The 25891-nt window shown below is 44.9% G+C and overlaps 1 protein-coding gene across 1 annotated transcript in view; it reads left to right on the top strand.

Annotated features, from left to right (window-relative positions):
- SHANK1 (SH3 and multiple ankyrin repeat domains 1) overlaps positions 1–25891 on the top strand; it is a 677277-nt gene that overhangs the window by 584483 nt on the left and 66903 nt on the right. Inside the window, exon 16 of the mRNA XM_073570818.1 lies at positions 4000–4124. Within this exon, the coding sequence (XP_073426919.1) occupies positions 4000–4124 (125 nt within the window). The remainder of the gene's footprint in view (positions 1–3999; positions 4125–25891) is intronic.

The raw sequence follows: 25891 nt of genomic DNA, 5'->3' as shown, positions 1-25891 counted from the left end.
CAGACCACATCAAAGTTAAATGTGCCGGAAAACAAAGATCCTGCTGAAGCAAAAGGATCAAAATTTGACTGTTGGAGAAGGAGTTTAGTGAGAATCTGTCAGTGATTTTTTTTGACAGTGTAATGGGAGTTTCTAAGGCTATGTGCACACGGTGCGGTTTCTGCTGCGTTTCCGCAGCGGTTTTGCCGCTGCGGAAACGCAGCAGTTCCGCTGACCAAGTACAGTACAATGAAACCCTATGGGGTTTCAAAAACGCTGTGCTGACGGTGCGGTTTTTTCCGCGCGGTTTTGCTGCGGTTTACAAACCGCAGCATGTCAATTGTTTGTGCGGTTTCCGCAGCGGTTTCATACCTCTACCATAGTAGAGGTGTGAAACCGCAGGGCAAAGCCGCAGACCAAAACGCAGGAAAACCGCAGGTCACTTTACCTGCGGTTTTACCTGCGTTTCCGCGCGGAAAAAACCGCAGCGGAATCCGCAACGTGTGAACATAGCCTAACACTTATCAGTCTTTTTTTGAACCTTAGCTGATTTTTGACCTCAGACCACATCAAAGTTGAATGTGCCAGTAAATAAAGATCTTGTAAAAGCAAAACGGTGTAAAATATGCCGGCTGAAGAATGAGTTTTGTGAGAATCTGTCAGTGAGCTCTTTCTGACATTCCAATGGCAAAGTTTTTAATTCCTTTATCAGTTTTATTTAAGTTCCTCTCAGCTGATTTGTGACCAAAGACCTCATCAAAGTTAAATGTGCCGGAAAACAAAGATCCTGCTGAAGCAAAATGAAGCAAAATTTGACTGCTGGAGAACTAGTTTAGTGAGAATCTGTCAGTGATTTTTTTTAACAGTCTAATGGGAGAGTTTCTAATATTTATCAGTCTTTTTTCAACTCTCAGCTGATTTTTGACCACAGACCACATCAAAGTTGAATGTGCCAGTAAATAAAGATCTTGTAAAAGCAAAACGGTGTAAAATATGCCGGCTGAAGAATGAGTTTAGTGAGAATCTGTCAGTGAGCTCTTTCTGACGTTCCAATTGCAACATTTTTAATTCCTTTATCAGTTTTATTTAAGTTCCTCTCAGCTGATTTGTGACCAAAGACCTCATCATAATTAAATGTTCTGGGAAACAAAAGACCCTGTAAAAGCAAAATGGTGTATAATGTTTGATTAACATCAAGTGTAAAAATGATTTTTAGTCCCAAATACATGCAGTTAAGTTAAAAAAAAAAAAAGTCCCCACAGGTGGACATCCCCTTTAAAACAGCACTCTTTACTGACACGTGTTGCTTACCTCATTGCATGCTCTTTCAACCTTTTTCTAGCTGTGTTGTATCCTAGAATTTTTTGCTGAAAGTGTTGACTTACTGGGAGTCCCCGAGGCTGGAGCCCCAGTGATACGGTATTGCCTAATCTATTGATAAGAAATAACTTGTGATATTGGAAAAACACCTTTAAGGGCTTGCAGACTGGACATGGGATTGGCAATGCAATATTATTATTTTTAAATAATTAATTATTTTTTTGCCTTCTTCTTGAAGGTCTGGCAGCTGATGTAGGATTGTTTGTACAGTCATTGTGTTGCAGAATAAAGCCCCTTTCACAAAATTGGTCGTTAAAGGGTTTTTCCCATCTTCACAGATGGATATTGCCCAATAGAGCTTGTAAAATCAAGCACTTTTGCTATTTAATATTTACTAAAATTTCCAGTCGTTTTTGAGATATTCACTCTTTTCTTTTTGCTTACAATTTGTTGCCTAAGTTACCAACCACTGCTGCTGTCTGGCTTGTCAGAACTTCAGTGAAGCTGGCCCAGGATTAGGAGGAAACAGCGGGCTTCAGCAATACTGACCAGCTTCAAAACATTATTTACAAGCTCAATAGAAAAGGGTCCAAAGTGCGGTTCTGGTACCAGAACTTGACCCAAACTTGACCTTGGACCCGAACTCCATAGGAGTCAATGGAGACACAAACTTTGGTGCAGTAAAATGGCTGTAAAATGGTCATAGTAACAGCTAAGGTCCTGAAAAAGGAAGTAAAATAGGGGTAAGGGCAGGACAATTTCCCTGCAAACAAATGTGTATAGGAAAATGACTTAAAATAACACATAATAAAATAAAATAAAAAATAATCTTGAACCAGGAGGCCGAGGTCCAAGTGGAGGACTGGAGCAGTGCCTTGCGTGTGTTTTTTTACTATATTTGTTAATAAATAAATGAAAAACCGATGTAGGGTACACCCGATTTTAATAGAAGAAAAGAAAAAAGTTCCAGCTGTTCCATCTTTTTTCTGCTTATCCACATGTGGTCATACGATTTCACTGCTCCTACACGTGTGGGACCGATAAGGTAAGTTAGTTTCTAAAATCTCCTTTTTTACCTATTTTTAATAACCAGCCAAGGGAAAGCAGACAGCGGTGAGCTGATCTTATTATGTTCAGAGAACGAACCTCCATACATTGGAGCAGCAGCCGCTGCTGTTTCTCATGCTGTACTCTGTGAAACATGGCCGCTGTGAACTGAGGTGATGTCAGTAAGTTTACCTCAGTTCACAGGTGCAGCTTCACATATGGGCAGCCCAAGAGTCAAAATGATGAGCGGTGACGTCACCGCTCATCATCTTGGCTCTTGGCCTGTACTTTGCAATAACTGGCAGCTAATGGATGTGACATTTCTGGGGCGGCTGACGGCTGGTTTTATTAGGCTGGGAAGGTCTATTCATGGCCCTTTCCAGCCTATTAATAACAACCCCCAGCTGTCTGCATTTCTTTAGCTGGTTGTTAAAAATAGGGGGGGCACCACATCATTTTTTAGGGTCCCTCCTTTCTTAATTTCCAGCAATGGGAAAGCATACGGCTGGGGGATGATATTAATAGACCAGTAGACTACTTTCGCTTGGCTGGTTATTAAAAATAGGAGTGACCCCACTTTGTTTTTTTAAATTATATATTTATGTTACACTGTCGGCCCAGGTCACATGGTTCGCCGGCCAATCACAGCCATGCCATTACTTGGCATGCCTGTGATAAGGGTGGAAGTGCCGACAGTTTTAAAGCTTGTTGAATGTATGCACTGCAGTCTTTCACAAAACTTTATTAGGCTACTGAACCCGAACAGTAACATGGAAATACAGTAAGAAGTCTGTGTTCAGGGTTGTTCACTGAAACCCCAACGTTATCATTCAGATTTGTCATTCCTACTTCTAAGCACTGAGCAGTCTAGCAGTGGTGGTCAGTCTCCAAGGCAGCAATCTGAAACAAAACTGTTAATGTGTCAAACCCGGTTGAAAATTTTAACGAGCAGTAAATTACAAAATTACTTTTAGTTACTAGCAGCATCCAAAAAAAATATCCATCTGTGATGATGAGTATAACCCTTTAAGTACACAACTGCTATCTTTGACACCATTTCTACATATTAAATTTAAATTTAGGTCATCCTCCTCCTCCGTGTCAAAAACAGCAGTTCTCTACTTAAAGTGTTATCCTCATATTCATAGATGTTTTTTTTCAGATAGTACATGTAAAAACAAGCACAATTTACTCTCTTTCTCAAAATTTTCAGCTGTTCTTGAGATATTAACATTTTTCTTTTGTTTACAGTATTGCCTTGGAGACCAACCACCTCTGATTTCCAACTTGCAGGCATTGTGCTGAAGCTGGCCAGAACTAGGAGGTGAAACCATACTTCAATGATCCTGGTCAACTGCAAAACGATGCTTAGATGCTTAATAGACAAGAGCTTGTAAGCACTGCACATGTTCTGCTGTCTAGCAGTGGTGGTCGATCTCCAAGACAACGAGCTGTAAACAAAAGAAAAGTGTTAATATCTCAAAAACGGGTGAAACTTTTAATGAGCAGTAAATTGCAAAAGTGCTAGTTTTATCAAGCTCTATCGAACATATACCTGTTTATGAAGAGGAAAATAGCCCTTTAAAATCCTAATTTGTCATTGGTAATGTCCTGTACTGCAGAAATACTTAGAATTTTCATGTTTCTTTACAGCACAAACCCCAATTGAAGAGTTTACTCCAACTCCAGCTTTTCCAGCGCTTCAGTACTTGGAAAGTGTGGATGAAGGGGGAGTAGCGTGGAGAGCGGGTCTCAGGATGGGGGACTTTTTAATTGAGGTAATATGGCCTTAACCTGTACTAAGGAGTTTACTGTTGATAAACACATATGGCATCCTTGTAAGTTGGTTTAGTAAGGTCTTTGCCAGTGGTATCTAAAAAGGAATTTGGGGCCCTATATAAAATATCAACCCCATTATCATATTGTTTTACCCCCACTAGCATAAAAGAGCTTGGAATTTTCTCCTCATGGAATCCTTTTTTATGACCACTGAGCCAACTCCTCAACATCTTGTTTGCTTCCTTTTAGAATAAAGGAATAAAATTGGCCATACACATGCACGCTCAGTCGAGCATGCATGTGTTCTTCTCTCTCTCACAACATTACGTGTTTGGGAACAGTCAAGAGAGACCAAACTCTGTTGTTGGAAAAGTTCTTGCTACCCATTAGGAAAGGGGATAGAACAACCTTTTCCACTAGCCAACGACTCCATGGTAGCCTCATCATCTGCCCCCATGGAATGGACATGTCAACAGCAAATTCTAAACATGTGAAAGACCATGAAAAGTGACCGGTACGATACCAGTGAGTTTACTCAGCAATTTCTAAAGGGTTATAATAATGTGAAAGTCAAAGGAAAAGTATAAAGCCTATAGTGGTACTGCGGGTCACATTGTGATTGCCAATTTTGGAGAAATGGACATTGTTTCGATAGAAATTGTTCAGTACCAACATCTTTAAGATTTCAATTTGGAATATTTAAAGTGATTGTCCGCCTATGGGGACAATTTTGTTTTGTGTTCTAATGATCCAATAGGAGAGTTTGTAACTAGAGATGAGCGACTTTGCCTTTTTTAGGGTCGAGTCGCGTTTCATGAAACCCGGCTTTCTCAAAAGTCGAGTCGAATGAAACCGGCCGACTATAGGGAAAAGTCGGAGGTCCGACTGAAACACGAAACCCAATGCAAGTCAATGGGGAAGCAAAGTCGGCAGGGAATGGAGGACAGTAAACACACCTACAGTGCCCATTTCAATGCCAACAACATCAATTCTTATTACTTAAGCTTGTCAACCTTAATTTACTTTATAATAATAGTTACGCATTGAAAACTGGGGGTTATTTGGCTAAAGTTGTGGGGGGGGTAGGGCTGGCTCCAGGTTTACGCGTGCCCCGGGCCAAAGAGAGTCAGTACGCCCCTTTAACACATACCACAATTCATGATGCTCCGATACGGCACAGAAATATAGGTATAGTACAATGAAAAATACTTCATTTCTTACATGACATGACTGATATCCATTTTAAATTCTACAATAGCTCAAAAAACGGACAGTATATTACTCCATACAGTATTATGGCCACCGCATAGTGCGCTATACAGAGTAATGAGGCCCATATATTTCTCCATACAGAATCATTGGTCCCATATAATGTTCCATACAGTTTATGATGAGCTCCACATAATGCTAAAGTATATGATGGTCTCCATGGATGATACTCCAGTGTGTTATGGGCCCAAATAATGCTCCATATATAATGGGCCCCATTTCTAATGCTCCAGTGTATAATGAGCCCCATAGATGCTGCTCCAGTGTCTGATCTGCCCCATTTAGAATGCTCCAGTATATGATGGACCCCATGGATGATGCTCCAGTGTCTTATGGGCCCAAATAATGCTCCATATATAACGAGCCCCATTTCTAATGCTCCAGTGTATAATGGGCCCCGTAAATACTGCTCCAGTGTCTGATGTCCCCCATTTGGAATGCTCCAGTATATGATGGGCCTCATGGATGATGCTCCAGTGTCTTATAGGCCCAAATAATGCTCCATATATAATGTGCTCCATTTAGAATGAACCCATGCATGGTATGTGAAAAGAGCTCCATGGAGTAATCTTAAGTGTGGGCTGCCGCATCCTTCACTTTTGGTGTGGGTGATGGACCCAAGTAAAGGGGTTGCTCCTGACCAGAAGCCTGCACTGATGACTCAGTGCTTGCATTTTTTGAAACTTCAGAAGAGGAGGCGATAGAGCTGGAGGCTGTTTCAGCAATGTAAGGCAAAAGCAGTTCCTGATGCTCCGGCTTTAAAAGCAGTTTAACTACTCCCAGAAAAGGGAGCCTTGCAGGCCTTCCGGAGCCAGACCATGACACAGGCTCAACACCTCCTGCCTTAGCTGCTATTGTGCTTTTGGCACTACCAGCAGATGCACCACCATCAGTACCAGCTGGCCCCCCACGCCCACGTCCGCGGCCTCTTCCACCATACTTACTAAATTTTGTGAAAATGTACCCAAAATACCAGCAGATATATCGTACTGTATCAGAAGCATACAGCTCTATACAGTCTAGGGATAATAGTAAATCTCCGTATATATTTCATGAGTCATACACAGACACAGGCTCAGTATGGATTACACAATAATATAAAAAGTTGAAAAAGGGTACAGTATCACCAGATACAAGGTATATATAGTATAGTTTAAACATTCTGAATCTCCGTACATATTTCAGGAGGCAGACACAAACGCTCTCAGGCCCAGTATGGATTAGACAAGAATATAAAAAGCAGTAAATGGGTAATGTATCACAAGCGTACAGCTGTATACAGTGTTGGTGTAATCTTAAATCTCCAAATATATTTCCGGAGTAACAGACAGACGTCCACAGGCTCATTATGGATTACACCAGAATCTAAATAGCAAAAAAGGGTACTGTATCAGAAGCATAGAGCTGTATACAGTGTTGGGCAAATTTGAAATCTCTGTATATATTTCCGGAGTCACCCTCAGACGCTCACTCAGTCTGGATTTGACCATAATACAAAATGTTGAAAAATAGGTACTGTACAACAAGATAGCAAGTATATATATTATAGGGTACAATTTAAATCTCCATTTAGATATTCCCGTAGTCACCCTCAGATGCTCACTCAGTATGGATTTGACCGTAATACTAAGTGTTGAAAAAAAGGTACTGTATAACAAGATAGCAAGTATATATATTATAGGGTACAATTTAAATCTCCATTTAGATATTCCCGTAGTCACCCTCAGACGCTCACTCAGTATGGATTTGACCGTAATACTAAATGTTGAACAAAAAAGAACTGTATAACAAGATAGAAGCTGTATATAGTATAGGGTAAAATTTTTATCTCCGTATGTATAGAAGGCGGAAACCACACACGCTCACTCAGTATGGATTATACCGTAATAAAAATTTAGAACAAAGGTACTGTATCAGCAGATACCAGGTGTATCCAGTCTAGGCAAACGCACCGCTGGTATAGGCAATGTATGTTCTGGAGGCACCACACATCTCCAAAGCGCCGACCTGGGGAACGAGTTATGTATGTGTATGTTCGGTATGAGCTGGTAAGACTCTGCAACACACTTCCACTGGATGTTTTTTGGTGGCCACCCATACATGCTCATTCACACACAGGTCCGGACCTGAACGTTTATTGCCACACATTCATTGTCATAATTCGGTGAACTCATTCTGGAATCAACAACAGAGGCATCCCCCTGTGTCACCACACTTACACCCCCGCTATTCACCAAGGGAACCCCACCCTCCAACCTTTTACACCACGAGGTCTGCGCCTCCCAGGGTTGGCCAATGGCGAGGGTTGAGATATGCCCCTACTCCCCTGCAGTGCACCTGCTGCTCACACTGGAGAGGAAGGGGCCTGGGATATGGAGTAAAAATACACTCCCTGGTCGCCTTCCTCCACACGACCAGGAGGGGGCGGCTTCGGTGTTATGGAAGATTTGGTGTGAGCCCCACGGACTATAACACCAGTCTGCTCACTACCGGGACGTACCCCTTCACCTCGGGGAACCCCATACAGCACCATGGGGACACAAACTCCACCCACCTGTCTGGGTGCGTCCGCCTGTATGAGCAAGTCCCGCTCCCCAGCAGCGACTCTAGGGGGCTTCATTGCCAGCCGCTATTTGATTTTCCGGTTGAGTCAGAGGGAAGGCCCCAGACCCTGATTAATGCTGCTGGAAGTGCTTACACACCATGCAGCTCCTCACTCACCTCAGTGAGGCCCAGCAGCAATGCTCACCGGTCTGAACATGGCCCGAGGCTCACCAGAAAAAAAAAGTAGGGTTGGTGATGTCACGGTCATGCGTGGCTGGACACAGCGTCTCCAGCAGGGCGGATTTAGATGACACGCGTGATCCTGGATACACCGCCTCCAGTTGGGCGAATTTAAATAATAAAACGTGCAGCTGGATACGCCGCCTTCAACAGGCAAATTTCGGAAATACACGTATGTCTGGAAACCCCGCCTCCAGTAAGGCGAATTTAAACAATAAATGGGAAAACCTGGGTAAAAATAACAATGGTGGCCCTGTGATAGGGAACGGGGAAGTGGAGACTTCCTGCACTCCCCTTAGTCAGTGTCTCTACACGCCTAACGTTCCCTAGGCCGGTTCCGCACCGGGCGACGATCAGGAACCTAAAAACCCTAACTCGACCTGCACCTAAACCCTCACTATTGAAGTGGGCGGTGCAGAAACTAATCCCACCACTGCACTAAAACACACATAAGGAAAAGAGACAAAACAGGGAAACACACTTAGCTTTGCTCTGATGCTTTCGCTCCCAGCAACAGAGCCCACCACCTGCGTGCATCTTTTCCTCCGACCGGATCCAACACCATAGTGCAGCCTTGGAGCAAACAGAGTCCACCACCTGCGTGCAGCTGTCCAGAAACAGAGTCCAGCATATGAGTCCAGATTTCCAGCAAAAGAGTGCAGCATCTTGAGTCCAGCTTTCCAGCAACCGAGTCCAGCATCATGAGTGCAGCTCTACACCATAGCTACCACTCTACCAAGCCATGCTAGAACTCCTTGCTGACACCATAGCTGCAACTCCACCAAGCCATGCCAGCCCTCCCCGCAGACACCATAGCTGCCACTCCAGGACTCTCACTGAGCTCCCCGGGACTTTCCTTCAGCTCCATCCTTCACCCAGGCTTGCTTGTAACTGAGGACTATCACCAACAGTGATTACCACACCTGACACTCTTTTGTAGAGCAATCACACCTGTCTTATAATCATGTGCACTAAACTAAAGAAACAGAGTGCAATCATAGAATCATAGAGTTGGAAGGGACCTCCTGGGCCATCTGGTCCAACCCCCTGCTCAAAGCAGGATTCGCTAAATCATCCCAGTCAGATGTCTGTCCAGCCTCTGTTTGAAGACTTCCATTGAAGGAGAACTCACCACTTCTCGTGGCAGCCTGTTCCACTCATTGATCACTCTAACTGTCAAAACATTTTTTCTAATATCTAATCTGTGTCTCCTCCCATTCAGTTTCATCCCATTGCTTCTAGTCTTTCCTTGTGCAAATGAGAATAAAGTTGATCCTTCTACAATGTGACAGCCCTTTAGATATTTGTAGACCGCTATTATTCTCCTCTCAGTCTTCTCTTTTGCAAACTAAACATTCCCAAATCCTGCAACCTTTCTTCATAAGACAGGGTTTGCAGACCGGTCACCATTCTGGTCGCTCTTTTCTGAACTTGCTCCAGTTTGTTGATGTCTTTTTTAAAATGTGGTGCCCAAAACTGGACACAATATTCCAGATGAGGTCTGACCAAAGAGGAGTAGAGGGAAATAATGACTTCACGTGATCTAGACTGTATGCTTCTGTTAATACATCCTAGAATTGCATTTGCCTTTTTTGTTGCTGCATCACACTGTTGACTCATATTCAGTCTGTGATCTATTAGTATACCCATGTCTTTTTCACATGTGCTGTCACTTAGCCCTATTCCTCCCATTCTGTATATGCTTTTTTCATTTTTATTGCCCAGATGTAGTACTTTGCATTTCTCCCTGTTAAAAACCATTCTGTTAGTTGCTGCCCACTTCTCCAGTTTATTTATATCTTTTTGAATCCTCTCTCTCTCTTCTCTAGTATTAGCTATCCCTCCTAGCTTTGTGTCATCAGCAAATTTAATCAGTTTACCCTCAATTCCTTCATCTAAATCGTTGATAAAGATGTTGAACAATACAGGGCCCAGGACAGAGCCCTGTGGTACCCCACTTGAGACATTCTTCCAACTGGATGTGCAGCCATTTACGACCACTCTTTGGGTCCGATCACTAAGCCAGTTATGAATCCACCTAACAGTTGCCTTGTCCATTCCATACTTTGTCATTTTTTCAATAAGGATTGTATGAGAGACTTTGTCAAATGCTTTGCTGAAGTCAAGATATACTATATCTACAGCATTTCCTTGATCCACCCAATCAGTGATTCCGTCATAGAAGGAAATTAAGTTAGTCTGACATGACTTATTAGTTACAAACCCATGCTGACTCTGTTTAATCACTTCATTCTTATCCAGGTACTGACATACGTGTTGTTTAATAATTTGTTCAAAGATCTTTCCTGGTATAGAAGTCAGACTCACCGGCCTATAGTTGCCTGGGTCCACCTTCTTCCCCTTTTTGAAAATAGGAACAACATTTGCTCTTCTCCAGTCTTCTGGCACTTCTCCTGTTCTCCAAGAATTTTCAAAGATTATGAGAGGGGTTCAAAAATTTCTTCTGCTACTCACCACCATCGGGGGGCAAATTTAGAACAAAAGACACCACAGTGCAATAATCCTAATGGCCACCAGGGGCAAAAACCAAACCTTAGCACACAGGCAAAGGAAAAAGAGGTTACTTGTGCATTTTCTCTGTCATATCCAACCTGGATCATGACACCAGGTGTCCAGTTTACAGGCCCAATAGTCAAAGGGGAATGACCTGTGAGGGAGAACATCGATATGGGAGGAGAAGGAGTTTGTAACTATAGTTGACAACTGCTGTCTCCTGTCACTTGCAATCGATGCAGTATTACCAGTCGTGTGAGTGGTACTTGAGAAATCAGTCCACAACATGGTCATGAAACCCCTGTCTCCAACGCCACTTCGGCTGTGTGCACCATGAACACCTCTTCCATTTTGCCCACTACGGTTCGTGGAAGAACCAGCACCGCTGCTGTGTGCTGGGAATGCCTCAAACAAACGGTTTACCAGAGTTGCTTGTTTGTTAGCCAATATTATCTCTAGGTTCTCCTGTAGCATGATGTTGTGTAATTTGCCTTTATAGCGTGGATCGAGGATGCTGGCCAACCAGTAGTCGTCATCCTTCATCATTTTGGCTATGCGGGGGTCCATTTCTAGGATCCACAAGGCATAATCACACATGTGGGCCAATGTTCCAGGTGTCAATGATGCACTGGCAGTGGTGGGTGGAGGAGCACTTTCTGGCAAATTCACATCTCTCCTGTCACGCACAAACCCTGTACATGACCTTGCTATGCCAACATTTTCTCTTGCCCCCTGAGAAGAATCCTCATCCCCAAAATAATCATCCCCCTCATCCTCCTCCTCTTCTTCCTCCACCTCGTCCAGGACAGTTCCCTGACCAGACAATGGCTGACTGTCATCAAGGCTTCCCTCCTCCTCCTGTTCCTCCTCCGCTGCAGATGCCTGATCCTTAATGTGCATCAAACTTTGCATGAGCAGATGCATAAGTGGGATGCTCATTCTTATGATGGCATTGTCTGCGCTTACCAGCCGTGTGCATTCCTCAAAACATTGAAGGACTTTACAGAGGTCTTTCAGCTTTGACCACTGCACACCCGACAACTCCATGTCTGCCCTCAAACTGCCTGCTCGTGCCTGCCCGTGTATCCTCCCACAAATGCATTACAGCCTGCCTCTGTTCGCACAGCCTCTCAACCATGTGCACAGTGGAGTTCCATCATGTAGCAATGTCTATGATTAGGCGGAGATTGGGGAGGTGGAGCAATCGCTGCAGCTTCTGCATACGACTGGAGTATACGGACGAGCGATGGATGTGCGAGCACAGTCTTTGCACCTTTTGGAGCAGGGCTGTTAACTCCAGATAATTATTTAGGAAGCACTGCACCACCAGGTTCAAAGTGTGAGCCAGGCAAGGTATGTGTGCGAGTTTTGCAAGGGCTATGGCTGCCACAAAATTCCGGCCGTTAACACTGACTACCTTGCCTGGCTCAAGATGTAGACTGCCCAGCCATGACTCAGTTTGTTACTGCAAGTATTCGGCCAGTACCTCCGCGGTGTGTCTGTTGTCGCCCACAGACATCATCTTTAAAACAGCCTGCTGCCGCTTACCACTAGCTGTTCGATAGTGGGACACTTGGTGTGCAACACTGGCAGCTGCGGATGGAGTGCTCGTGCAACTGCACTCTGTCGACGAGCTTTCGCTTCTGGAGGAGTTGGAGGAGGAGGGTCGAACGCCTACAGCCAACTGTTTCCTATACCGTGGGCTAGGCAGCACTGTTCCACTGCTGCTGTCCCCTGTGGAGCCTGCATCCACCACATTAACCCAGTACGCAGTGATGGACACGTAACGGCCCTGGCCATGCCTACTGGACCATGCATCTGTTGTGAGGTGCACCTTTCCACTCACTGATTGTTTGAGTGCATGGACAATGCAGTCTTTCACATGCAGGTGGAGGGCAGGGATGGCTTTTCGAGAAAAGAAGTGCCGACTGGGTAGGTCATAGCGTGGGACAGCGTAGGCGATTAGCTCTCGGAAAGCTTCGCTTTCAACCAAACGGAAGGGCATCATCTCTAATGAGATCAGTTTGGCAATGTAGGCGTTCAAAGCCAGTGTACGCAGATGAGAGGATGAGCACTTTCTTGTCCTACTCAGAGTGTCTGCTAGGGTGAGCTGGACTTGAGAGCTGCATATGGGGGAACTAGCAGTGGACCGGACGGACTGAGAGGGGTTTGGTGATGGTGTTGGTGGTGATGGCATAGATTCAGTGTTGCGTTGCAAAACCATTGTGATTCCCTGACTGCTTTGACCTTGCGACGACACCTCAACATTTATCGCTGGTTGTGTGCTTACTGGTGGCGGTGGTCTTACAGTGGGGGAAGCGATGGAGCATTGCTGGCTACCTTCAGTTGGAGCAGGTGCACATGTGGTACCTAAGGTTTTGTAGTCCGTCCACGCTTGCAAGTGCATGGTGGTTAAATGTCTAAGCATGCAACTGGTATTCAAATTTCTGAGATTTTTCCCTCGGCTAAAAGGTCCTTCCGCACTTCTTACAGATAAGCCTCATCAGTAGGATTTTGGACAATGAAGTGCCACACTGCACTCTTCCTACTATGGGATAAATTTTCAGGGCTTGCACGTTGTGCTAATTTGACCGTCTGGCCAAGCTGTCCTGCAACTCTTTTGGTTTTTGTTCCACGTTTTTGGACAGCTGCGGGCCTGCCAGATAACCACTGCTGCGATGTCGATGCCTGCTGCGGATCCTTCTCCTTATCTGAGCTATTGCTAGCACCCTCTTCCCCAATGGATGCCAATCCAGGTCAACAACTGGGTCATCAATCACCTCCTATTCAATTTCATCTGCACCTTCCTCTGTGTCATTGTGTAAGGTGGTATAGTATGCAGGAAGGGGCACCTGAGTTTCATCAGGGTCAGATTCTGGCTCACTAGACTGCGAGGGCAATGTAGTGCTGTGGGTCAATGTACCAGCAGAATCATCTAGCAGTGGCTGTGCATCAGTGCACTCCATGTCAGATTCATCTTGGACTGGGGAATTCAGGATTTGACTGGATAACCCAGGCATGGTATGTGAAAAGAGCTCCATGGAGTAATCTGAAGTGTGGGCTGCCGCATCCTACACTTTTGGTGGGGGTGAAGGACACAAGGAAAGGTGTTTTTCGTGACCAGAACCCTGCACTGACGACTCAGTGCTTGCAGGTTTTGAAAGTTCAGAAGCGGAGGCAATAGAGCTGGTGGCTGTTTCGACAATGTAAGACAAAACCTGTTCCTGATGCTTCGGCTTTAAAAGCGGTTTTCCTACTCCCAGAAAAGGGAACCTTACAGTCCTTCTGGTGCCAGATGATGATGCAGGCTCAACACCTCCTGCCTTAGCTGCTATTGTGCATTTGGCATAACCAGCAGATGCACCACTACCACCACCATCAGTACCAGCTGCCCCCCCGCCCATGTTCGTGGCCTCTTCCACCATACTTCCTCATGTTTGTGAAAATGTAACAAGAATACCAGCAGATATATGGTACTGTATGAGGAGCGTACAGCTGTATAAGGTGTAGGTAAAAATTTAAATCTCTGTATATATTTCCTTAGTTACAGACGCTCCCCCAGTATGTATTTGACCGTAATCCAACCAGCAGATATACGGTACTGTATCAGAAGTGGACAGCTCCATACGGTGTATGTATGGAAAAATGAAAATCTCTTGTCTATTTTTTACGGAGTCACACCCAGATAGCATGCATTTGTCCATGATACCAGCCAGTACACAGTAGTGTGTGAGGAGCGTACAGCTCTATACGGTGTATGTATGGAAATTTTTAAATCTCCGTCTATTTTTTTACGGAGTCACACACACACGCTGTCTCTGTATAGATTTAACTGTAAGACAAATGGCAGATATGCGATACTGTTTGAGAAGCGGACAGCTCTATACGATGTATGTATGGAAAATTTTAAATCTCCATCTATTTTTTTACGGAGTCACACACACACGCTGTCTCTGTATAGATTTGACCGTAATCAAACAGCAGATATACGATACTGTTTGACAAGCGGACAGTTCTATACATTGTATGGAAAAATTGAAATGTCCGTATATGTATTTACGGAGTCTCACACACACACGCTGTCTCTGTATAGATTTAACCGCAATGCAAACAGCAGATATACGATACTGTTTGAGAAGCGGACAGCTCTATACGGTGTATGTATGGAAAATTTAAAATCTCCGTCTATTTTTTTACGGAGTCACACACAGATAGCATGTATATGTCCGTGATGCCAGCTGTTACACGGTAGTGTGTGAGGAGCGTACACCTCTATACGGTGTGTGAAAAAATGAAAGCTCTGTAACTGTGCGGAAAATCAGAATAAAAGTTTTTTTTCCTTTGAAAAAAGCAGTCTGCACAGCAGTGTGCACACAGCAATGCAGCTATCAGGTAGCCTTATAAGGCAGCCTAATAACCACCAGCGCTGCTGCACACACACAAATCCTCCCCTGTCACTGCACACTAACTGTACAGTTGAAATCACTATCAGAAGAAGCACAGATTTTTTTTCCTTTGTTGCCTAACGCTCTCCCTATTGAGAATCAGCGGCAGCAACCTCTCCCTATGCTAAGATCGGCAGAAGTAAAATGGCGGTCGGCGGTTAGGGCTTTTATAGCCACTGTGACGCCACACAAAGCAATCCAATCACACGAATGCCCTTCTCTAAATGGTGGTGACCGCTGCCTATGTCTTTGCGTTGCCCACAGTGTGCGGCCTTGATGATTGGCTGAGAAAAGGCGCTGGAAGCATTATGGGAAGCGCAACTTTGGCGCGCGGGTCGGCGATCTCATGGCCGACCTCACGCTATGGTCGGGTTTCGATCGGCGAAACCCGACTTTAGCGAAAGTTGGTGACTTATGAATTTGACCGACCCGTTTCGCTCAATTCTATTTGTAACTCTTTAATCTCTTTTTTCTGAGTTCCACTCAGCTGTTTTATGACCAAAGACCACATCAAAGTTGAATGTTCTTTGAAACTAAAAAACCTGTAAAAGCCAAGCCGTGCAGAATTTGTACTGAGACTGAATTGCAAAAATTATTTTTATCCCAAAACACATGCAGTTAAGCAAAAAAAAACAACAACAACAAAACATTCAAGGAGGTGGAAAATCCCTTTAAGCTCCTCCCAAAAACAGCCCCAAAATGGTTAGAAGCAGGGGTAGCTTGTACCTTGCCACTTTTGTAGTTCGGTTCTCAGGATTGTCTAAAAAACAATCTAGACTGTTGGCACGTATAATATTGTCACATCTGGGGGGCAGTGTTGGCATGTGGTGCCAGGGGTCCATCAGTACCATTGACTCTGGGATTCCACTGTTCAGCTACCTGCAAATATTATATTACCCTCATTCACAAATTTATATAATGCTACACTTTGTAGTTGGATAAATGAATGATGAGCTGCAGTTTCTGTGTATATATTGTGAATATATATGAGTGTATTATACCAATTCTTGCACAGGGGCCTACCGGGGGATTTACCTGTTCTCCAGTGGGCCAGTCTGAGTCTATTTCTATTATAGCAGTGCATAAAGCAGAAGAGCACCAAGGGCGATTTATGCTGTGCGACTGGAAGCTATCGTGTCATACGTATAAGAAGTCAAATAATAGAATAAAGCACAATACATTCTGGTCTGTGTAAAGGGTATGCATACTTTTACAACCATTGTTCCAGTGCATCTAAAATAAAGCAAAAGGAAGCAATATTGCAACTAGTGCAGACTTAAAATCTCTTACCATCTAATGTATCCCTATGCAGAGCTATTGTATGTGTCTCCAACCCTTTCCTACCTTCATGTGTTCAAAATCATGCACAATATCACATGACGGCATGGTCTATTGCATGCAGTGTTACGAAAGAAACACTCATGCCTTGTACAGATGCACTGAGCTGATGGAATGTATAACATATGGCCAGCGTCGAACTGGAGCACCTTGGGTCCATCAGAGAAAATCATTCTTAGGGCCCACTATATAGCTACATAGAAATAAATGCAAGACCACCAATTGTGCGGTAAAACACGCTAATATCAGGGTATAATATAAGGTAGTACACGATATAGCAGGGGTTGGGGTAGCCTCCCTCATAGAATAAAATGCAGCCCACTCACATAGAATATAATGCACCCCCCTCATAGAATATAATGCAGCTCCACTCATAGGGTATAATGCAGCCCCCATCATAAGGTGTAATGCAGCCCCCCTCATAGGGTATAATGCAGCCCCATCATAGGGTATAATGCAGCCCCCTTATAGAATATACAGTACTGCAGCCCCCATCACACGGTATAATGTAGCCCACCGTAGAATATAATGTTGCCCCCTCATAGGGTATAATGCAGCCCCCATAGAATATAATGCAGCCCCCCCATAGGGTATAATGCAGCCCCCTCATAGGGCATAATGTAGCCCCCTCATAGGGTTTAATGCAGCCCCTTTGTAGGGTATATTGCAGCCTCTCATAGGGTATAATGCAGCCCCCCTCATAGAATATAATGCAGCACCCATTATAGGGTGTAATGCAGCCCTCTCATAGAGTATAATTCAGCCCCCCTCATGGGGTATAATGCAGCCCCTTCATAGGGTGTAATGCAGTCCCCTCATAGGGTATAAAGCAGCCCCATCACTGTGTATAAAGCAGCCTCTCTCATAAGATATAATGCAGCCCCCTCATAGAATATAATGCAGCCCCCATCATAGGGTATAATGCAGCCCCCTCATACGGTATAATTCAGCCCCCCTCATGGGGTATAATGCAGCCCTCTCATAGGGTGCATTGCAACCTCCCTCATAGAGTATAAGGCAGCCCCCCATAGAATATAATACAGCCCACATCATAGGGTATAATGCAGCCCCCTCATAGGGTATAAATCAGTCCACCTCTGGGGCATAATGCAGCTCCCTCATAGGGTATAATGCAACCCTCCTCATAGGGTATAATGCAGCCCCCCCTCATAGGGTATAAAGCAGCCCCCCTCTTAGGGTATAAAGCAACACCCTCATTGTGTATAATGCAGCCTCCCTCACAGGATATAATGCAGCCCCCTCATAGGGTATAATGCAGCCCCCCTCATAGGAGATAGTGCATGCCCCTCTCAAAGGGTATAACGCAGCCCTCCATTTGTTATAATGCAGCCCCCCTCATAGAGCATAATGTAGCCCCCCTCATAGGGTACAATGCAGCCCCCTTATAGAATATAATGCAGCCCCCATCATATGGTATAATGTAGCCCACCATAGAATAAAATGTTGCCCCCTCATAGGGTATAATGCAGCCCCCATAGAATATAATGCAGCGCCCCATAGGGTATAATGCAGCCCCCTCATAGGGCATAATGTAGCCCCCTCACAGGGCATAATGCAGCCCCCCTTGTAGGGTATAATGCAGCCCCTCATAGGGGATAGTGCAGCCCCTCTCAAAGGGTATAATGCAGCCCTCCATTTGTAATAATACAGCCCCCCTCATAGGGTATAATGCAGCCCCCCTCATAGGGGATAGTGCAGCCCCTCTCAAAGGGTATAATGCAGCCCTCCATTTGTTATAATGCAGCCCCTCTCAAAGGGTATAATGCAGGCCCCCTCATAGGGTATAATGCAGGCCCCCTCATAGGGTATAATGCAGGCCCCCTCATAGGGTATAATGCAGGCCCCTCATAGTGTATAGTGCAGCCCCTCTCATAGGGTATAATGCAACCCCCCCATATGATATAATGCACCCCCCATAGGGTATAATGCAGCCCCTCTCAAAGGGTATAATGCAGCCCGCCATTTGTTATATTGTAGCCCCCCTCATAGGGTATAATGTAGCCCCCCTCATAGGGTATAATGCAGCCCCCTTCATAGTGTATAATGCAGTCCCCTCATAGGGTATAATGCAGACCCCCTCATAGGGTATAATGCATCCCCCCTCATAGGGTATAATGCAGCCCCCCTCATAGTGTATAATGCAGCCCCCCTCATAGGGTATAATGCAGTCCCCCTCATAGGGTATAATGCAGCCCCCCATCATATGGTATAATGTAGCCCACCATAGAATAAAATGTTGCCCCCTCATAGGGTACAATGCAGCCCCCATAGAATATAATGCAGCCCCTTCGTAGGGCATAATGTAGCCCCCTCATAGGGTTTTAATGCAGCCCCCCTTGTAGGGTATAATGCAGCTCCTCATAGGGGATAGTGCAGTCCCTCATAGGGATAGTGCAGCCCCTCTCAAAGGGTATAATGCAGCCCTTCATTTGTTATAATGCAGCTCCCTCATAGGGTATAATGCAGCCCCCCTCATAGGGGATAGTGCAGCCCCTCTCAGAGGGTATAATGCAGCCCTCCATTTGTTATAATGCAGCTCCCTCATAGGGAATAATGCAGCCCCCCCTCATAGTGTATAGTGCAACCCCTCTCATAGGGTATAATGCAGCCCCTCTCAAAGGGTATAATGCAGCCCCCCCCATAGTGTATAATGCAGCCCCCTCATAGGGTATAATGCATCCCCCCTCATAGGGTATAATGCAGCCCCCCTCATAGGGTATAATGCAGCCCCCCTCATAGGGTATAATGCAGCCCCCTCAGTGTATAGTGCAGCCCCTCTCATAGGGTATAATGCAACCCCCCCATATGATGTAATTCACACCCCTCATAGGGTATAATGCAGCCCCTCTCAAATGGTATAATGCAGCCCACCATTTGTTATATTGTACCCCCCTCATAGGGTATAATATAGCCCCCCTCATAGGGTATAATGCAGCCCCATTCATAGTGTATAATGCAGCCCCCTCATAGGGTATAATGCAGCCCCCTCATAGGGTATAATGCAGACCCTCTCAAAGGGTATAATGCAGCCCTCCATTTGTTATATTGTAGCCCGCCTCATAGTGTATAATGCAACCCCCTCATAGGGTATAATGCAGCCCTCCTCATAGCGTTTAGTGCAGCTCCTCTCATAGGATATAATGCAGCCCCCATATATTATAATGTTGCCCCCTCACAGAATATAATGTAGACTCTTATAGAGTATAATGTAGCCCCTCCCCATAGAATATTATCCAGCCAGCCCCGGAGTCCAACAGTCTTATCACCACCAGGACTCACTTACTGGTATCCAGTATATACAGTTGTGGCCAAAAGTATTGACACCCCCGCAATTCTGTCAGATAATACTCAGTTTCTTCCTGAAAATGATTGCAAGCACAAATTCTTTGGTATTATTATCTTCATTTAATTTGTCTTAAATGAAAAAACACAAAAGAGAATGAAGCAAAAAGCAAAACATTGATCATTTCACACAAAACTCCAAAAATGGGCCAGACAAAAGTATTGGCACCCTCAGCCTAATACTTGGTTGCACAATCTTTAGCCAAAATAACTGCGACCAACCGCTTCCGGTAACCATCAATGAGTTTCTTACAATGCTCTGCTGGAATTTTAAACTATTCTTCTTTGGCAAACTGCTCCAGGTCCCTGATATTTGAAGGGTGCCTTCTCCAAACTGCCATTTTTAGATCTCTCCACAGGTGTTCTATGGGATTCAGGTCTGGACTCATTGCTGGCCACCTTAGCAGTCTCCAGTGCTTTCTCTCAAACCATTTTCTAGTGCTTTTTGAAGTGTGTTTTGGGTCATTGTCCTGCTGGAAGACCCATGACCTCTGAGGGAGACCCAGCTTTCTCACACTGGGCCCTACATTATGCTGCAAAATTTGTTGGTAGTCTTCAGACTTCATAATGCCATGCACACGGTCAAGCAGTCCAGTGCCAGAGGCAGCAAAGCAACCCCAAAACATCAAGGAACCTCCGCCATGTTTGACTGTAGGGACCGTGTTCTTTTCTTTGAATGCCTCTTTTTTTTTCCTGTAAACTCTATGTTGATGCCTTTGCCCAAAAAGCTCTACTTTTGTCTCATCTGACCAGAGAACATTCTTCCAAAACGTTTTAGGCTTTTTCAGGTAAGTTTTGGCAAACTGTAGCCTGGCTTTTTTATGTCTCGGGGTAAGAAGTGGGGTCTTCCTGGATCTCCAGTCCCTTTTCATTCAGACGCCGACGGATAGTATGGGTTGACACTGTTGCACCCTCGGACTGCAGGGCAACTTGAACTTTGGATGTTAGTCGAGGTTCTTTATCCAACATCCGCACAATCTTGCGTTGAAATCTCTTGTCAATTTTTCTTTTCCGTCCACATCTAGGGAGGTTAGCTACAGTGCCATGGGCTTTATACGTCTTGATGACACTGCGCACGGTAGACACAAGAACATTCAGGTCTTTGGAGATGGACTTGTAGCCTTGAGATTGCTCATGCTTCCTCACAATTTGGTTTCTCAAGTCCTCAGACAGTTCTTTGGTCTTCTTTCTTTTCTCCATGCTCAATGTGGTACACACAAGGACACAGGACAGAGGTTGAGTCAACTTTAATCCATGTCAACTGGCTGCAAGTGTGATTTAGTTATTGCCAACACCTGTTAGGTGCCACAGGTAAGTTACAGGTGCTGTTAATTACCCAAATTAGAGAAGCATCACATGATTTTTCGAACAGTGCAAATACTTTTGTCCACCCTCTTTTTTATGTTTGGTGTGGAATTATATCCAATTTGGCTTTAGGACAATTCTTTTTGTGTTTTTTAATTTAAGACAAATTAAATGAAGATAATAATACCATAGAATTTGTGTTTGCAATCATTTTCAGGAAGAAACTGAGTATTATCTGACAGAATTGCAGGGGTGTCAATACTTTTGGCCACAACTGTATACAGTATATATACAGTATAAAATTAGCAAACACAATACTCACTCTCCTCTTCTTTCCCCTCTGCTCTCGGCTCTGCTTCGGTCTCAGCAGCTGCACTGCCATCTGCCTGGCACACAGGGGGTACACAATGAAGTGACGTCATTGAGCACCTGCTGTGTCAGAGGCAGAGGGGAATGATGCGGGAGGGAGCATCATCTGACGCCCTCTCTTGCATTATTGCTTTCAACTGTATCGGCATCTATGATGTCGATACAGTTAATGCGGCATGCACTGGGGGCGGCACTGGTGCCTGGCCCTCCTAACTTAATGGCTCTATAGCAACCACGTGAGCTGGGACCCCTGGGGGAGCAGGGACCCTAGTCTGCCGGCCTTGATAGCAGGCAGTGTTAGCCGCAGCCTGCTAACACTGCCCGCTATTAAAGTGAAAGTACCCGTATATACTCGTGTATAAGCCAACCTGAGTATAAGCCGACTCCCCCCTAATTTTGCCATAAAAAAATAGGAAAACTTATTGACTTACGTATAAGTCTAGGGTGGAAAATGCAGCAACTACTGGTAAATTTGAAAAATAAAAATAGATACCAATAAAAGTAAAATTAATTGAGTCATCAGTAGGTTAAATGTTTTTGAATATCCATATTGAATCAGGAGCCCCATATAATGCTTCATACAGTTCATGATGGCCCCATAAGATGCTCCATACAAAATACGCCCCATATAATGCTGCACAAAGGTTAATAATGGTCCCATAAGATGCTCCATAGAATATGCCCCATATTCTGCTCCATAAACGTTATGGCCCCATAAAATGCTTCATAGATTATGCTCCATATTCTACTCCATAAAGGTTATGGCCCCATAAGATGTTCCAAAGATTATGCCCCATATGCTGCCCCATAAAATGCTCCATAGATTATGCCCCATATTCTGCTCCATAAAGGTTATGGCCCCATAAGTTGTTCCATAGATTATGCCCCATATGCTGCCCCATAAAATGCTCCATAGATTATGCTCCATAAGATGCTCCATAGATTATGCCCCCAAATGCTGCCCCATAAGATGCTCCATAGACTATGACCCATATGCTACCCCATAAAATGTGCCATAGATTATGCCCCATAAGATGCTCCATAGAATAGGCTCCATATGCTGCCCCATAAGATGCTTCATAGAATAGGCCCCATATGCTGCCGCTACTGCTGCAAATAAAAAAAATGACATACTCACCTCTCGTCGCTGGGGGCCAGGTGCCGGGGTCCTGAGCAGGTGGGGACACTGGCGCGCTATGGGGGACAGGAGCCGGTGTCACCGCTGGCTCAGGGCCCGGCACCTGAGATATTCACCTGTTCCTGGTCCATCGCTGCGCACTGTTCTGTCTTCCAGGTCCTCTGTCAGTGACTGTTCAGGCAGAGGGTGCGGCGCGCACTAACTACGTCACCGTGCCCTCTGACCTGAACGTCACAGCCAGAGGACGCAGAGGACAGAGCGGCGCACAGCTGTGGACCGGGGACAGGTGAATATCACATATACTTACCCCCTCCTGGTGCGGTCTCTGCAGCCCCGCTTCTCCCACGGCCTCCGGCAGCTATTCTTTCCTTCAGCGGTCAGCGCATATTCATGACTTTAATGAGCGATACCACGTGACCGCTGAAGGAAGGAGCCTGAGACCGTGGGAGAAGCAGGGGAACTGTAGAGATCGCGCCGGGGGTATAATCTGACACCCCCCCTCCCCTGCCGACCCTCAGTGTATGACTCGCATATAAGCCGAGAGGGGGGGGACTTTCAGCCCAAAAAATGGGCTGAAAATCTCGGCTTATACGCGAATATATGTGGTAATATTCACTGCTCTCCACGCCCATGGGGACATGGGGAACAGTGAATATTCATTTTTCTTTAGCACCAGCATAGGCTCCTGTCACCTGCTGTTGCTCCACTGACAGCAATAAATAGCAGAATAAACGATTTTCAGCATGATAAGGAAAGTTCCCAAAGTAAAGCGAGGCACTACATCAGTCCAATATACATAGTATAGCCACCTCAGGTCCCAAAAGGCAGCAGAACCCCAACACACGTTGGCATCAGCTTATTCAGAGGGCGTGTATAGGGGTAGAGAGAGGGGCTCTTTATATACCCGTAATCCCTTGATTGATGTATGCGGACACCATGTGGTAATAGCTTCCAGTTGCAGCGCTGAGAGCCGGAAGCCACGGAGTTGGCTTCCCACATCACATGTTCCAGTGACGCATGGTGCTGTGACAACTCACTGATACTTCTCTTTTTTTATTGATATTTTCTGAGTGTGTATTTTGTTAATAACGCATATACAGTTTTGCTCCAAAGTTTACATACCCCAGCAGAATTTTTGCTTTCTTGGCCTCGTTTCAGAGAATATGAATGATAACACCAAACCTTTTTCTCCACTCATGGTTAGTGGTTGGGTGAAGCCATTTATTGTCAAACTACTGTTTTCTCTTTATAAATCATAATGACAACCCAAAACATCCAAATGACCCTGATCAAAAGTTTACATACCCTGGTGATTTTGGCCTGATAACATGCACACAATTCGACACAAATGGGTTCACATGGATACTAAAGGTAACATCCTCACCTGTGACCTGTCTGCTTGTAAACGCAACACTACAATATCCAAATAGTCCCCCATCACCATCTCAAGGACGACCACAGCCCTAGTGTTGGAAGAACCACAATTTCTGGAGCTTCAACAGAGAATGAAGGTTTCATGCTCGGTCCACATCCAGTACCTTGCATACTTAACCATAAAAGTTGTCCTTCACACCTTACAAACCCTAAGTCAGGTGTGATTATTTCACTACATTCTCGTAAATTGACTGTCAAGGTCGCAACCTCCCAGCACTATATTTACGATGTGTTAATTGCAAAATAAGTGTAAAGAATTCCTCACCAGCAATTGCTAAGTGTTAGGAGGTTGTTTTTTTTTAGATTTGATTTTTGGATTTTTTGCTAATACGATGACTTTAGCCAAAGTCATTCCTATGGGTTTATTTTCTGCATTTATCCTATACATAGTTGAATTTTTTTTTGTGATTATCAGTGCAAAAAAAAAGGAATATGACTGTATTGGCTTAATAAATCCTAACGTATGTAAATGAAAATCTCTATTATTTTACAAGTTAGCTGGAAGCAACTATCTGCAGGAGCAAAACAGTCCTTAGGTCTTCCAGTTAATCAGGTTGTTGGTCCACCAGGTGCCCTTCTCAAGGTTGTATGGCCTCTCTGCCGGAGCTTAGCTCTGCTGATTTAGTAATTTTTTTTAGGATCTGTCCAGTCTGTTGCTATTGTATATCACACACTGAGTACAGACTGTCCCGTCATCCACTGGTTTTGCAGTTCACACTGAGCTGCCTTGGCTTCCGTTCTGCCATTATCATCCCTTTCTCCCACTCCCACAAGGCACACTGAAAGAAGACTAACAACCACTCAGCTCTGAACATTTCCTGAATGCTCTCTCTGAGAAACTGACCTCCAGCCACGGTATCCTCTTCTGAACCATAACTTGTCATTGTAGCACTTCCATTTAAAGAGAACCTGTGACTTGTTTAAAAAATTGCATTAAAGACTAGTGTTTAGCATTCTGATACTGCAAATATCGGGTATCGGCCGATATTCGCTGTATCGTATGTCATGTCCGCCATGTTTGTCATGTCTGCCATGTCTGTTTTGTCTCAAGAACTCCTGGAGCGATGTGCATATCTTGTCTGCTGTCCTGCATGTTCACTAGAGCAGTGTGCACACTCACCTCATGTCTGAGCTGCAGGATGCCTGCGTTTCTGCTCTGCCTTCTGTGATCTTCTCATCATGTCTAGGAGTCCCTGATCATGTGTCCCTGCCTGGATCCTGCACTGTCTGGTTCTGCAATCATCTCGTCATGTCTGGAACGCTTATCATGTGACGTTTCCTAAAGATCCTGCACTGTCTGGTTCGGTAATCATCTCGTCATGTCTGGAACTATGATCATGTGACCTGTCTAGGTTTCAGCACTGGATCTGCAGTCGTCTCGTCGTGTCTGGAACTCTGATCATGTGACTGTGCTCTGTTATCCTGTGGATCTGAACCCGGAAGTGCTCCCCTGGTCCTGACCTGGAAGAGGAGGTGCTATGCCCTATATCAGGCCGCCCCTTCCTTTGCTCAGGGCCTGAGTATTGTGTAGTGTCCCTGCATGGCTGCTTGGTCTGTGGGGCGCTCCCTCTATTCTGTGCCCTTGCACTCTGCCCTGTCGTGCATCTCTGCACACGCTCCGTGCTCGTACTCCATCTCTTGTCCCGTGCCTTGTCTTATGTTTGTCCGTTGTGCCATGTTCGTCCTTGTCCTGCTTGGACTTGTAGTCCTTCTGTTATTCTCTGCCTTGCCTTTGCTATGCTCTGCCTTGTTCCTCCCTATGGTCTCTGCCTTTGCTTGCTCTGCCTCTCTCTCTCTCTCTCTCCTA

This window comes from Dendrobates tinctorius, unplaced genomic scaffold (assembly GCF_039654945.1).
Source record: "Dendrobates tinctorius isolate UK_male_01 unplaced genomic scaffold, ASM3965494v1 ptg000028l, whole genome shotgun sequence".
In the NCBI taxonomy this organism is placed as follows: domain Eukaryota; kingdom Metazoa; phylum Chordata; class Amphibia; order Anura; family Dendrobatidae; genus Dendrobates; species Dendrobates tinctorius.
This window is presented reverse-complemented; position numbering and strand designations above follow the sequence as displayed.